The following is a 14,879-nucleotide window of genomic DNA, read 5'->3' as shown; positions in this document are numbered from 1 at the left end:
TTGTACAAATATACTAGTAGTTTTAATGCAGTGTAAGCTTACAGATACTATTTCCTCTGTGTAAAAGTCAGTGATTTTTAGACATTGGTTATTTATGGATTATAAATCTTCTCTTTAGTAGTTCTGCAGTGGCTTTATTCAGGACTTGTTTTGATGAACTCTTAATCACTGAAGTGGTATTTATGCTCCAGTCTTTTTTTTTTTTTTTTTTTTTTTTTGCGGTACGCGGGTCTGTCACTGTTGTGGCCTCTCCCGTTGTGGAGCATAAGCTCCGGACGCGCAGGCTCAGCAGCCACGGCTCACGGGCCCAGCCGCTCCGCGGCATGTGGGATCTTCCCGGACCGGGGCACGAACTCGTGTCCCCTGCATCAGCAGGCGGACTCTCAACCACTGTGCCACCAGGGAAGCCCTATGCTCCAGTCTTATTGCCTAAATGTAAACTTGAGTTATATCATACCTAGTGCCGGAAGTGCATTTATTAAGATACTCATACAATTATATACATACCTTTTATTTGTGGTTTTTGAATTGCTACAGAACATATTTTCAAGTTTGAAACTTGGCAGTTTGATATCTTGTATATTCTTTTCAAAAGATCGATAATTTTATATTATCTAGTGTCTTTAAGTACGGAGGAAAGTAATTTTGTGCTGTCCTCTGCTGCTTCTGAAGAGTAGCATGTGGTCATTCCCTGAGGGGTATTCACATTTCCATAAGGAAAGAAGATTTATGGAAGTTAAAGAACCCTGGTTGAGATAAGTTACCTGCTAAGACCTTAAAGCTGTTGAAGGACATATATGCAGCTACCAGGATAGAGATTTACCTTGATTAAAAGAATCAGCATGAGTAAAGATTTCAGGAATTGATGAAAGGGATCACCTTTCTAAAGTAATCCTTGACTTTTAATATTTTTAGACCTTTGGATTGAGTTGGACTTATTTCAGATATTTTTAAACTCCAGAGGAAGAAGCTAAAATAAACAAACTGTAAATACTAAGCACCATGATTTTTAGATTACTTGTCCATAATATACAGCAGTTTCCTGTGGTATTGTTGAAAGACGGTGATTATGAGGCTTGAAATATATTTAATTGTGAGTATGCAATACCTATGTTGTATATGATTTACAGAATGTTTAATACGCCTATGTAAACAATGGGTAACCATACATTTTCTAAGCAGGACTTTTAAGGCACAATTGGAAAAGGGCTCTATTTTTCCCTCTGTTGTGTCCATTTCCTCTACTCTGTGAAGCTCCTGTTTCTTCCTCTCATGGATAAAATCTAGGGCAGGTCCCATGACTTTTCTGGCTACTCTCGTTATTCTGAAAATTTCCTTCAGTTGCTTCTTTCATTTCAGGTCTTTCTGGTTCATTTTTTTCAGTAGAATGCCCCTTAATTGTTTTCATATCCAAATTTCAGGGAACATAATTGTCTTTCAGTACATTTTCAGCCTTCCTATATGTATTTACACCAATCTCAGTACAATATTTTAAACAAGATGTTTAAGGGGAAAATCTCAGGTTATATTCCAAATACAGTTTGTAAAATGTCAGAATTGTGTAGAGGTTTTGAAAACTCTGCTGAGAGTCAGCAGAAAGAGATGTGTGTCTTGGATGCTGCTGGTGCTAAGAGAAATGACAACTTACAAAGCAGTTGTCTGCTAATAACCATATTGATAATTTGGTGATCAAGAAGTGATATTTTAAAAGTTTACATCCCAATATAACCATGTATTACGTGTATACAGACACACGTACAGATGTGTAACAAATGTATTTAGTTGCATTTTAGGAAATTGGGGGTTGTGATTAATGGTAATACATTATACTTTTCTTCTTACTTGAAATAATATGAAATAGGCACCTGGTTAACATTTTGATGCTGAATGTCTGATTTCTTTTTTTAAGAACACATTCCAATCCTGTTTATTTGACAAAATTTTGAGTACCGTATAATAGTAAAACTTCTCCCTTCCCCCAGCTCTGGTCTGCTCTAAGTAGTAAGCTTGTCCTGGGATGGGAGCATGGTTAGTTTCTTTCCTATTCTCCAAATTTGTGTCTTTCCCACTCTTCCCATAGCTAGCTGTGGTTTCCAACCCCTCCAAGGTTGGAGCAGTGGCAAAGGATGGGAAAGTTTCTTGACCTGACAATTATGTGATCTGGTGTTCATTTCTCTGGGCAGACAGAGAACTGATGTTTTCCTTAGTAGAATGCTTTGCTCTTTCCCCTGTAGTTCCTTCAAGCTAGAGAAGACGTGTCCTCAGGCTGTTAGCCTCAGCTCCTGAGAATCTAAGGGTCAGCCTTCAGCCCCTTTCTTCTAGGACCTTCTTATACTTCAAGACAGCCTTCCTGGAAGGCTCTAACACAACCCTGGGCCAACTCTACCTGTGTGGCCCACATTGATCTGCTTGCCAGCTGTCTGTGGGAGACTAGTTACCTCCCAATTGCACTTATAGGCCCCTTCAACCAGCCTTTGCCTTTTAGATTCCTCAGGCGTAAGTCAGACATTGATGCATTGTATCCACCAAGCTCGAGCGGTCACAGACCATGCCTCCTGAGGGGTCTGTTGAAGCCCCTCTTGCTGGGCTGGCAGTGATGGGGGAAGCAGCCCGTGTGGTGGGACTCAGAACACATCAGCGGTTCTCTCCACATGCGTGTCCATTCCAGCCTCTCCAGTCCCTCCCAGGCAGACGAGAGGTGGGTGGTCAGCTGAGCCTCTCAAGCCAGATCTCAGCCACTCCTATGCAGACTTTGTGTAGGTGGTCTGATTTCTCACCCTGGAACGTGGGCATGCCTGAAACCCATTTTTTGGTGACTTCTGCTGAAACAAAGTTAGAAAGAGGGCTATTTTAACAACCTGCTCCAGGTAATACAGAGGCCTTTTTTAGAGCGGCCCCATGAGCACTTACCTAGGCATCTTTTCAGTGCCGGTGATATTGAGTAGCATAATATATTAAATATATCCTGTTTGAAGAAGTCTTTACAATGCATTTAGTCAGAACCGGACTGGGCATAGATTGGCACTGTATGTTGTGTCAACAGTGCACTTTGAATGCCAGCTTTCCCGTGGACTGATAATGAGCACTGTTCAAAGACCTCCTTAGGTGGCTTGGACTGTAAATTGGCTAGGAAAAGTGATCCCTTCCTACATCATCTGTAGGGAGGGAACAATGCACGGGTTCAGAGATGCTGGCAGTGTGCCAACATTCTGCACATTGTGAATTTCTTTGCGTCTCTGTAGGATGACTGAGTTTCCTGGACCCGATTTCTTTTTTATTATATCATTAAAGTTCCAAAAGGTATTTTAAATGCTAGAGGGTCCATTGTTCTGTGCCACGGAACCATGGGTTTGAGTATCGGGAGTTGACTTATCCCCTTTATGCTGTCTGGATAAAGGAGCATCTGGCATGTACCTTTTGTGGAGACAGTTTATAAAAGTTTAGGTCTGGCTCCCATGTTTGGATGATAAGGGACCTGTCACTGTCCACTTTCCTCTAGTGAATTAATCTGGACACTATAAAGTTTTGAAAATTCACATTGCACATATTAAAGGCTTGCTTTCTTACATAATCAGAAAAAATTAAGGGACCTTCCACTAGGCGAGTCTGAGGAGCGGGGGAGAATATAATATTGTTTGACACTTCGACTACCTGAGTTGAAAAAGAACTCCACAAATATTCAAAACTGAATAATAAAGCTACAAGTGGAGAGCGTTGGACAAGAATGGTTGTTTCTTATTCGTGTTTTAATTTCAGTGCCTTGCTTGGTACTTGGCCTATGGTAGATATCAAGTGTTTGTTTTGTTGATGATCCAAGAAGCCAATTAAGCAAGAGAAAAACTTCCCAGTTTGGGCAGATATGGAGAGAGAAGAATGGGACATTTAAAAATTATATTTATTGAGTCTATCGAGTACCCTGATGAAATTTACCAAAGGTTTTCCAAAAGGCTCAAGGTTATACTTGAGCCATTTATGTTAAACTTGGCATTTGTTTCAAATGTGTGCATTTTTCAAAATAGAAGACTCAGAATCTATGAAAAGAAGAAAAAAACCTCAGATAACGAGCTAAAAAGATATAAAACTCAAGTCAACATTGGTGATATCTGTTAATAGAGTGACTTCTGTAGGCCTTTCCGCAATACCTCTTAAGACCTGCTGGGGGTCAGCGGATCACCCTGTGTTATTTGCCTAGCGGTATGCTCGCACTTTTTTCAGTAAGTAGGCAGTCAGAGGAGCAGGAATTTAATCGCCCTTCCACACAGAGGTCTACCATGCTTCAAGCAGTTTGCATTCACATGCCCATAAGCAGCTATCTGCTGGTTGGTGAACCTACTCAGTACAAGAGAAAACAGATGTCTGGTCTTCCTGCCAGGTCCCTTTCTTGAATTTTAGGAACCATTCCACACGCATAGGGAGGTTTTTGTTAATTTCTTTCAGATGATGACTGAGGGCTTTACACCACGTGGGACCTCCAAGCCCCACTTTTCTACTCAAGTGAACATTAGTAGCCATTTATCCCTCTCATGGCCAATGTGGGATCCAAGTGTCCTACTTGTTAAAGAAGCCATTGAACACTTTCCATGCCTAGGGATATAAAGAGGTCTGTTAGCCCCATTTTTATGTCTGACCACCCATAATTTACAGAAAAATTGTTTTTTTCAGACATAGCGTTGTATGTAATAAAATAGCGTTATGGTTGTCCCTGATTTTAAAGGGGCGAAATTACCCTTATTCAAGAACCACTCTCACGTAGTGCAAGTACCGTATGTTCCGTTTACTAGGAATGTATGGTGATTAGAATGCATGGACCCTTTGGTGATTAGATATTCTTGTGGCCATTGCTGCCAGCTTGGAGTTGCTTCTCTTTTTTGTTTTGTTTTGTTTTTTTACTTGCAACTTTGTGTGCAATGTGTGCAAGATAAGTTGACCATTTGAAAAGAAGGATAAATAATGTTAGCCCTAGAGGTCATTCCAAATGAAGAGAGCTAGTTGACTGAGTGTTTGCTATTGAAAACAAATGCGTTAAAATCACAGGAAATATCTACCTGTACTTAGTCTATCTTATCTCACTATTTATCATAGAGTGGGCTAGGAGCTCAATTTCCTGATTCTGATTTAGCACTTTTTATTATTTTTTTTCTTCATTGGTAAACATTCACGTTGAATCAACATTTTAAAGAATAACTTTTTTTTTTTTTTTTTTTGCTGCATTGGGTCTTCATTGCTGCGTGCAGGATTTCTCTAGTTGTGGCAAGCGGGGGCTACTCTTCGTTGCGGTGCGCGGGCTCCTCATTGCGGTGGCTTCTCTTGTTGTGGAGCACATCGTCTAGGCACAGGGGGCTTCAGTAGTTGTGGCACACGGGCTTAGTTGTTCCGCGGCATGTGGGATCTTCCCCGACCAGGACTCGAACCCGTGTCCCCTGCATTGGCAGGCAGATTATTAACCACTGTGCCACCAGGGAAGACCCAAGAATAACATTTTTATTAATAGCTTAATAGCAACTAAACCACAGATTTAGAAAGTTCTTAGTTACCTACATTGTCAGCCCTTTTGAAAATACTTCACAGATGACAAAGTCTATGAACATTCTTAAATATTCTTAAATGTTAGTCATTTAGATTTTAATAATTGTAACTCAAAAGCTCACAATATTTATGATACATGCTTCCTTTTTTTTTTTTTTTTTTTTGTGGTATGCGGGCCTCTCACTGTTGTGGTCTCTCCCGTTGCGGAGCACAGGCTCCGGACACGCAGGCTCAGCGGCCATGGCTCACGGGCCCAGCTGCTCCACGGCATGTGGGATCTTCCCGGACTGGGGCACGAACCCGTGTCCCCTGCATCGGCAGGCGGACTCTCAACCACTGCGCCACCAGGGGAGCCCGATACATGTTTCTTATGTAACATTTTTAATGCCGCATCTTTGTCCAAGGCGTGTTTTAATGCTCTTTAATTAGGGAGTTCCCAGCTTTATTCTGAATCTGACTAAGCATGATTCAGAAATCTTTCTAATAAGATAGACTTGATCACATCACTCCCTTGTTATGTGCCTCCAGAAGCTGCAGATTTTTTAGGGCGTGGCTTTCTAGCTGCAGCACAGGGACACGGCTCCCCCTTCCTCCTACTCCCCCTCACCCAACAAAGTATAACGCCTGAAATCACAGGATAAACATGGCTTATATTCCTGCAATATCAGTATGACTCAAAAGTATTAATTCAGAAATACTGTTTCTATTTGAAACAAACTCAAATAATTAGGGAGTAGATTGCAACATTTACATGATTTTTTTTTTTTTTTTTTTTTTAGATAAAATACAAGCCTTCAAGGAAATTTTGCAGCTCTGGCAAGGCTACTTTATCCTTTGCCCACACAGTCTTCAGGATACATAGTCATTCTCTTTCATGCTAGCATTGCTTAAGTGGAAAAGTTTAAGCACTGATAACTGGCAAAAAAGTCATACTCCTTGGATAGCTTTTCACAATCTGGTTTTCAGCCTCATGCCTTATGCTTGTTTCTCAAGTCTCAACTCAATGTCATGCCCTCTGTAAAGTGTTCCCTAATAAAGACAAGCTCCCCTATCTGTCCTCCCATTGTGATTTGTATACATCTCTATTACAGCATTCATCACATGTGTTTTTATATCCCCAACTCAACTATAAACGGCTAGAAGACAGGCCTGGAGTCACAATTATTGTACAAGAGGGTCTGGGATGTACAGGATGCACTATAAATGTCATTGGGCTGTATTAGGCTACAGGACCCCTCAGTGTACCCACCTTCAGAGAGAAAGAACCCCATCTGTGTTCACCAGCTAAGGACCAGACTTCCACAGGAACAAATACAGTCTTGTGCACTCCAGGAAAGCTTCAGGGACTTGGGAGGTTAGAGCCAACATGAGATAGTTAATTGAGGAGCTGTGGATTAACTGGGTGAAGTCAGGGAAGGTAGTGAATGAAGTGGAAATAAGGAATTAAGATTTTAGCTTGTAGTCCACCTGAGAAGAATTTGAAAAACTTAATACCAAAGACCATTTTGTTTTTCCCTTTATTTTGAAGCATTTTGTCTATTACTGTCATGCATTTATTAAATCGCTTTACAATTTTTATACATTAAAGTTATGCTTTATGTAATTTTCAGTGGGAGGTTTTGCCCGGCATAAGGTTATCAGTGGTACCACACTGACTTTATCTGCTTTCAGATAGAAGCAAAGGTAGTTGCCATTTTTGTTTAGTCTGTCAAGGGTTAATGAAGTTAAGTTTCTGGCTTGCTACTGAGCACCTGAAATTTTTTAACTTTTTTCTTGGACACAACCGCACTGACACCCCTGAGAGTCTGGGTCACCCAGGTTGGGAGCTTCTGCTCTATACCTTTGGGACTGGCCTGGTAACAGGCTGCCTTCTGTCAGAACCAGGAAGTCATAGGGACAGTACTTTCTGCCCATAGTTTCTCAGTCTTTGGTAACTTTAATTCTTGGGACTACCAGGGTATTTGCCATTCCCTAGGATACCAGATTGTTGTTTTAAATCCTAAAGGTCAGTTACTTTTACTTGCAGATTATCTGAAAGGAAAGGTTTTATTTCAGGTTTAATTAATGCCAGGATACATTTGAAAGTAGAGACTTTGTGCAAATATGCATATGTTTCACATATATTTTTAAAGTACTGTGCATTTTGGAAATTTAAGTATAATGAGTGTGCTGTTCTGTTGCCTAAGGCTAAGACATAAGTTAATGACTTTGCTAATAGTGCTTGTTAAAGAAAAATCATAAACTTGCATAGTTCAATATGTAAAGATACAATTGGTAGTAAGGTCAAAGGAAAGCCTGTTTTAAAGTTAAGATCATCCTGATCTCACAATTGCCGAGATGAGTTTTTACTTGGTCAGAAAATATTCCAGATATCATATAAGCTTATTTCCTGATGATTTAACACCAGACTCAGTAAATATACATAGCAGTTACTGGTTCTCAGAAAACTCCGTTGCTATCTGTGGTTTCAGCTGATTTTACCTCAGCAGTGGAAAGGTTGGTGGGAAATGATCTAATTGCTGCCTCTGGAACTTGCATATGCATTTGTACTGCCTGGAGGTCTTATTAAAATGCAGTTTCTGATTCTCTAGGTCTGGGATGGGGCCTGGAATTCTACATTTCTAGTAAGCTTGCAGGTAATTCCATCACTGCTGGCCCCTGGATCACTCTTAGAGTAGCAAAGATTTAGCAAAACTCCCTTCCCCCATCTACACTTGAGTTCAGCTTTATCCAGGTTCTAAAATTTGTTCTGCCTTGAGTCTGTCATTTTGTATGACTTTGTGGGGTTTTGTTTTTGTTAATTTAGGAAGGTCTCTATTTCCCATTGGTGATCACAACTCAGAGGTAGTAAGGACTCTGCTGTAGAGCAAAAGAAGGGAATTTGGGCAAAATCCCACTGGACTTTAGTTGACTTAGTCCAGAATCCGTCGTGTGTTTCTGGATTGAATTATTAGCAGTAACAACCATTTGTGCAATAGTGTGCTCAAAATGGGCTCCTAAAAATAGTAGTGGAGGAGAGGTTAGTTATTTTGTAGAACACGGCAAACAGCTGAGAGTTGTGCGTCCATGAGGGCATCCTCTCCAACTCAGCAACGCCTGCCAGCACTTCTGCTTCCAGACCTGCCAAGAATGGCTTGGTGGGATCGTGTCTGACCTGCACAGATTGTCCAAGCTTCAGACACTGTTTTCAAGTGTTCATGGTGACTCGGGTGTTCTGTAGTTCCCATGATCTCACTTGCTAGTACTTTCAAAGGACCTGAGCTAAGAGAGTGGCCAAGTAAACCTGTGTTAACATACATATCTCACCTTCTGCTGGAAATTAATAGACAGTTCTCTGTTCGGTTTTAGCAACAGGAACAAGATCCTACCAACTTGTATATTTCTAATTTGCCACTGTCCATGGATGAGCAAGAACTTGAAAATATGCTGAAACCATTTGGACAAGTTATTTCTACAAGGATACTACGCGATTCCAGTGGGACAAGTCGTGGTGTTGGCTTTGCTAGGTAAGTACGCTGCCCTGTCTTCTTGTCAACAACAGTAACTCTGCTGTGTTTCCTGGAAAATAAAAATTGAGCAAGAAGAGAGAATTTAAGCCAGGGTTATAGGAGCCAGTTGTACCATGAACTTAAATTATGCATAAAAAATAGTTTTCATTTTTCCAAATCTTTTGGAAGCTCATTAGGATTCTTGAACCTGAGGACACTAAATATTTGGTGACTTAGGGCAAGGAAATACCACATGAGCAATAGTTCCTCAAGTATGTTTCCTTAATAATTTGACTAATTAGATCAAGATGCCTAAACTTCTTAAAAACAACAATCTCAGGCTCCTAAATTTCGTAAATAAATTGGTATTTTTGTCTCATTAGATGGAACTTTGGTTCATCATCAATAAGGTCAGTGAATTAGATTTTTAAGTGAAATATTTCAAACACTCAGAAAAGTACAACAGACACCTGTCTAACCACCAAGTGTTACACAAATTGTAACATTTTACAGTTTTTGCCGACATTTTTTTTAAGAAGTAAAATGTTGCAGATATCTAAAGTACCCTCATTCCTTCCATCTTATTTTTATCCCTTCCTCCCCAGAAAGGATACTTCCATGTAATGGTTAGTTTGCTTCCTTTAAAAACCTTGAACAAAAGAAGCTTTGGTTTTTGACATAGTTGCAGTCTGAAAGCCTGCGTACAAAAACTGATTTTACATCATTTAGCAACCTATTAATACTGTGCAGTAACCGATAATGTCTGCATGTCTTAAAGTATTGACTTTGGTTTTGGAGGGGCAATTAGTGACGTTTTACTTTCCTATACATTATCCTATTTGATGACAATCGCATCTACCACAGGCCTGTGAGATCAACAAAGCAAGCACTTTTCACTCTTTCACATATAGGAAAATTGAGTTAAAGAAAGGACTTTTCCCTTGTCACAGGGCTGCCAAGCAATGAAGCAAGGTCTAGTACTTGGTTCTTCTGGCTTTCAGTCCATTACTTTTTCTGTTAGGCCAGATGATTTTATAATAAAACTAAGATATTCTACAGGTGGAAAGTCACCAAGGCCAGCATCCCCAGTGTGCACTTCATGGGTTAAAAGGACCCAGGTGAAACAGTGAAAGGCCCAGCACCATATGAAAATCGTCCCTCTGTGGGTGTTCTTCTGAAAGCAGATCAAGGACTTTCATTTCTGTATCCAAAGATAGAACCCAATTAAATTCTATTGCTTTTAAAAACTATTAAAAACCACCCATTAAAACCAGGGTGCAACTCTTCTGGGTAGTCCAGGAGTGTAGTGCATTTTGAGCAGATTATTCAGTGTTTTTTCCATTAAAGAAAAATAAATCAAAATGATTTAATTCCCCTGAAAGGTTTCTTAGGTGTTCTTAGCCACCTGCAGATGTAGAATAAGTTGTTAGGCTCCATCCTTTAATTCCTCCTCTAAAGCCAAGATGACAAAGAAGGTACATAATTGACTTCACTAATTTAATTTTAGACTTCAAGCTAATGAGAAAAACCTGTAAGACACATCCTCTGATTAACACCAGTTCTTATCGTGACTTTTGAGTCTGTCATTTTTTTGAATACGTAAAAGGAAAGACCATCTTTAAAATGACCAATATCCCAGCAGCACTAAATACACTAGTATTTTAAACTGGTATTTTTATTTTTAATTCACTATCATGACTAACAAAGCTATTGTGTATTGATTATCAGTTTTTCTACAAGTGGGAAAAAATTATACATTTCCTATGCTTGATATTAAACACTCTTTGTATAATTTATTTCTTTTATGATTCTGAATGTACTGTGTGGTTATCAAGTTTTTATTTTACTATGGAAGCACACAAACAACAGTTAAAATAAAAGATAGAATAAACCCACTTTTTCCTATCATTCACATTTTTGTTAGTTTTCATTTGTATCCAGTAAACATATAGGATTGTATTCATGTGTACAGAACAAAATGAAAACTAAGATATCTCTGATTATTTACGTGTTTTATTTTTATGTATAAATAGGATGGAGTCAACAGAAAAGTGCGAAGCCGTTATTGGTCATTTTAACGGAAAATTCATTAAGACACCACCCGGAGTTTCTGGTATGTTGTTTGTCTAAAATTGTATCAGTAGTCTTTTGTTTTAGGATGTGGTGACTCTTATATCAAGAACAAAGAAACTCCTCCTTTAGCTCTTTAAAATTTATTTCTTTGGATCTACAAATAAGACTTCAAAATTCACTTCTCCCAACTGTTTAAATATGAATGGAAGCATAGAGAAACAAACTTATGGTTACGGGGTGGGAGGGGGTATAAATTGGGAGACTGGGACTGACATATACACACTACTATATATAAAATAGATAACTAGTAAGGACGTACTCTGTAGCACAGGGAACTCTTCTCAATACCCTGTAATGACCTATATGGGAAGAGAATCTAAAAAAGAGTGGATATATGTATATGTATAACTAATACAATTTTCTGTACAGCAGATACTAACACAGCATTGTAAAGCAACTATACTCTAATAAAAAATTATTTTAAAATTCCAAAAAATGAAACGTAAGCTTAGGGGGGAAAAAAAAAAAAAATATATATATATATATATATATATATATATATATATATATATATATATATATATGAAGCAGACCCAGTGGTAAGGAGGTGTGTGACTTGCAGGGCATTCAGAAGCCACTCCTTCTTGGATGAGGAAGCCGTCCTCTAACTCACCTCATCACCATCCTCAATAAATATTCTGTCAGTCCTATCCATTGAGGACTGTGGTACTTTCCACCCCAGCTCCCGCCTTCGTTCTGGAAGATGTCAGCATGTGTTACCCCTCCCCCTGGACTCAACTTCTGTGGCCCCTCCATCCACTCCTCTGTGGCCACTTCCTCCCATTGCTCTGCCCCGTGTTGTCTTGACCAAGAAAACACTGCACCTCAGGAGCTTTTCATTCCAACATTACACCCCCTCTAACTCCCACTAAACCTGGTCTGAAATACAGTGGGCTCCAGCTTGATCAGACCCTCAGCATCACTGGTCCTCACTCAGCCTCTCACCCTTACCTAAATAGCAATTCTCAGTTTTCACCACCCTGCTCAGCCCTCTCCCTACACTGCTCCCACACCCCAATCCTAAGGAGATGACTTCACTTCCCTTTAATCAGGCTGTCCTATCTTGCCCTTTCAACAGCTTCCTCTGCTGCCGTTGGGTTACTGTCTGCATAGCGCCCTGAGGACACCCACCTGTACGGCAGCATTTAGCATGTTTACATGTGTCAGTGCACTAAACTAAGCCCCTCGAAGGCAGAGACTGTTTTCTTATCTTTCTGTTTTCATGCCTAGCTCAGTACTTGAACCATACTGTTCAAGCACCAGTAACTGTTTGTTGGTTTTGCATAAATTTCACTTCACTATTCACCAAGACAACACTACCTATTTGCAAGCTAGCGTGCAAGCGGCTGACCACAATCTAGAAGACGTTTCCATTTGTGCATGTGTAACTAGTGTTCAGTATTTATTCTTCTGTAGCTCCCAGGTTCCATCTTTAACTGGATGGCTGATGATTATGATTAGGGATCCACTTTACTTTTCTGTATCCAGGTGAGTCTCACTTCATAGAGAATCTATTTATAAGTGTGTGCAATACCACGGACTAACTGCATCCTTTAATACCAAAATCTGACAGCATACAGTTTGCATGGCTGTATTTGAGCTTGAGCTAAAGCATAAAATACGAGGCCTAGAAGTACGCTCTTCCAAGGAACTCAGCCTTGTGAAAGAGCTTCCTTTTCTGTTTTTTAAGTCAATTTTGTTTTTCCATCCACAACACTTGAGTTGAAAGAAAAAAAAAGAAACGAGAGGGGAATGTTTTTACCTTACAACCAAGTAAAGACAAGGGAGAAATTTCACACGTGGGAGGCTTCTGTCAGCCTTGCCCCGCGGGGCCTTCCAAGGCCCCTGCACACAGCTGCCCCCTGTGTTCACCTCGCTTTCCGTGCCATCCTCAGCATGGGCAGAACCCCCAGAGTATTATATTAGTCCCTTCGAAGGGCTGCTCATCCAACCCACCTGTGACCTCGTTACTTTCTCAGCTCATTCGTGCATGCAACAAGGAGATTTCGAGAAGGAAAAACACCCCAGCACACATTTGTTTTGATGTTGTATCAAAGATAAGATCTACCAGCTCCCTGAATGAAGTAGATCTCAGGGTGTCACGAATTGAGGTTGGACCCTTTCCTTTTTTCTCCAAAGGACTTCATGGTTGTGTCATTTAACTGTTTTCTTTGAAGTAGGTGTGAAGACTCTTGGTCACACCCATTCTAGGAAGAAAAAGACCTTGTTTTCCAAACCACACGCAAATAATTGTAGGATTCTCTGCACCTTTGCAATGAATAGCTTCTTCCAAGTAGTGCTAAGTGTCAAAGCGAGCATATGAACCAGATGGGTTCCTTCTCCATGGAGAGCATCCGGGCAGGGAAGACAACTATGCAGTCAAGCTGTTCTCTTTATTCTGAACCAGGACTTAACTTTATGCCATTTTCTGGGGTTTGATGATCTCTCACATGTTTTAGTCTTGGTTCCCAACTAGACTGCATGTTCCTAGCGGCAAGGGCTGCGTTTTACATTTTAATTTTGCGGTAGGCACCAAAAGCCTGTGCATCACCCTATACCAGCAGAGGTCACCAAGCGGTTTCCAAGAGCATTTTTCACGTAGAGCTCATCACAAGAATCGTGGCTCTTTTGATGACCTTTTTGGATAGCTTTTGCCTTTAAGTGAGGTTGAGCTACTTTTTGGCAGGAGTTTGAAACGTACAATGCGGGATTGGGAAGCATGCTATTCCAGTGAACCCAGCCTTTCCCCAGAACAAGTCTCCAGTGGACTCGAGAACCCACAACGGAATTTGAAACCATTTTCAACTTCTCCGGATTGTGTTTTGTACACACAATACAAGAACTGTCTTTGACTACCTGTCTGTTTATTAGATGCTGCTATCTCCCTTCCAATTACCTGAATGGCTGCTGGCACAGGGGTTTCCCCGTGGAATGCATATGATTATTTTCAGTAGAACCAGATGAAAAACAAAAATATTGTCAGGCAAGGGTAAACTGAATGGGCCTCCACTTTAACGTTTAAATAATGTAGGCTCATTGCTAGGCAGACATAACATTTCATAAATACAGTCAGAGGATGGTTTACTTAATGATGCAAGTTGTTTAGCTGGCATAAGCAGAATTATCCAGGATGGTTTGTGTCAGAGTACTCCGATTCTTTCACGACTGGCGATTGGTCTGTGACACTGGAGCCAAGTATAGGAAAGAAACCTACATTAGACACAGTCCCCAAAAGACACTTGCTTTTGAGAACTGAAAAGAAAACGCATTGCGTGAACAGTGCGATGAACAGTAAACTGAACGTAAACTCATCGCGTGACACTCTTAAGAAAGTCTCTAGATGGCAAAGCAGAGAGGTCAGCTGTGCACATGAGTTGTCACTTCTCAGATGCCACCCATCCGTCTGCCAACACACTCTTTTCATACCAGGGTGATGTGGCTGGGTTCCCCCATGCCTGGCATACCCCACCCTGGCCTGGGGCCTGGTACATAATGTAGTATATGTTTAGAGTTTCATAAAGATCCACTGTACCACATCACAATTTTTTATACAATCTGCTTTCTGAAATCACTTTTTAAAAATCTTGTGCTTTTGTGTCTGATGTTACCACATTTTCAAAAAGGCTTTATCTTATGGCAGATTCTTCAAGTGTACATTATAGTTTGTGCTTAAAAAAAAAAAGTTGCTCAGAAGGCCATTCCTTCTGTCCTTCCGCCCACTCAGTCTCTCAT

The 14,879-nt window shown here is 40.3% G+C and overlaps 1 protein-coding gene across 10 annotated transcripts in view; it reads left to right on the top strand.

Moving 5' to 3' along the window:
* The window catches only part of RBMS1 (RNA binding motif single stranded interacting protein 1), a 212,241-nt gene that overhangs the window by 174,879 nt on the left and 22,483 nt on the right, over positions 1-14,879 (top strand). For all 10 annotated transcript variants that reach the window (XM_060105802.1, XM_060105804.1, XM_060105810.1 and 7 more), the window contains exons 5-6: positions 8,875-9,032; positions 11,048-11,127. In XM_060105802.1, the coding sequence (XP_059961785.1) occupies positions 8,875-9,032; positions 11,048-11,127 (238 nt within the window). The remainder of the gene's footprint in view (positions 1-8,874; positions 9,033-11,047; positions 11,128-14,879) is intronic.

This window comes from Mesoplodon densirostris, chromosome 8, assembly GCF_025265405.1.
Source record: "Mesoplodon densirostris isolate mMesDen1 chromosome 8, mMesDen1 primary haplotype, whole genome shotgun sequence".
NCBI classification, from domain to species: domain Eukaryota; kingdom Metazoa; phylum Chordata; class Mammalia; order Artiodactyla; family Ziphiidae; genus Mesoplodon; species Mesoplodon densirostris.
This window is presented reverse-complemented; position numbering and strand designations above follow the sequence as displayed.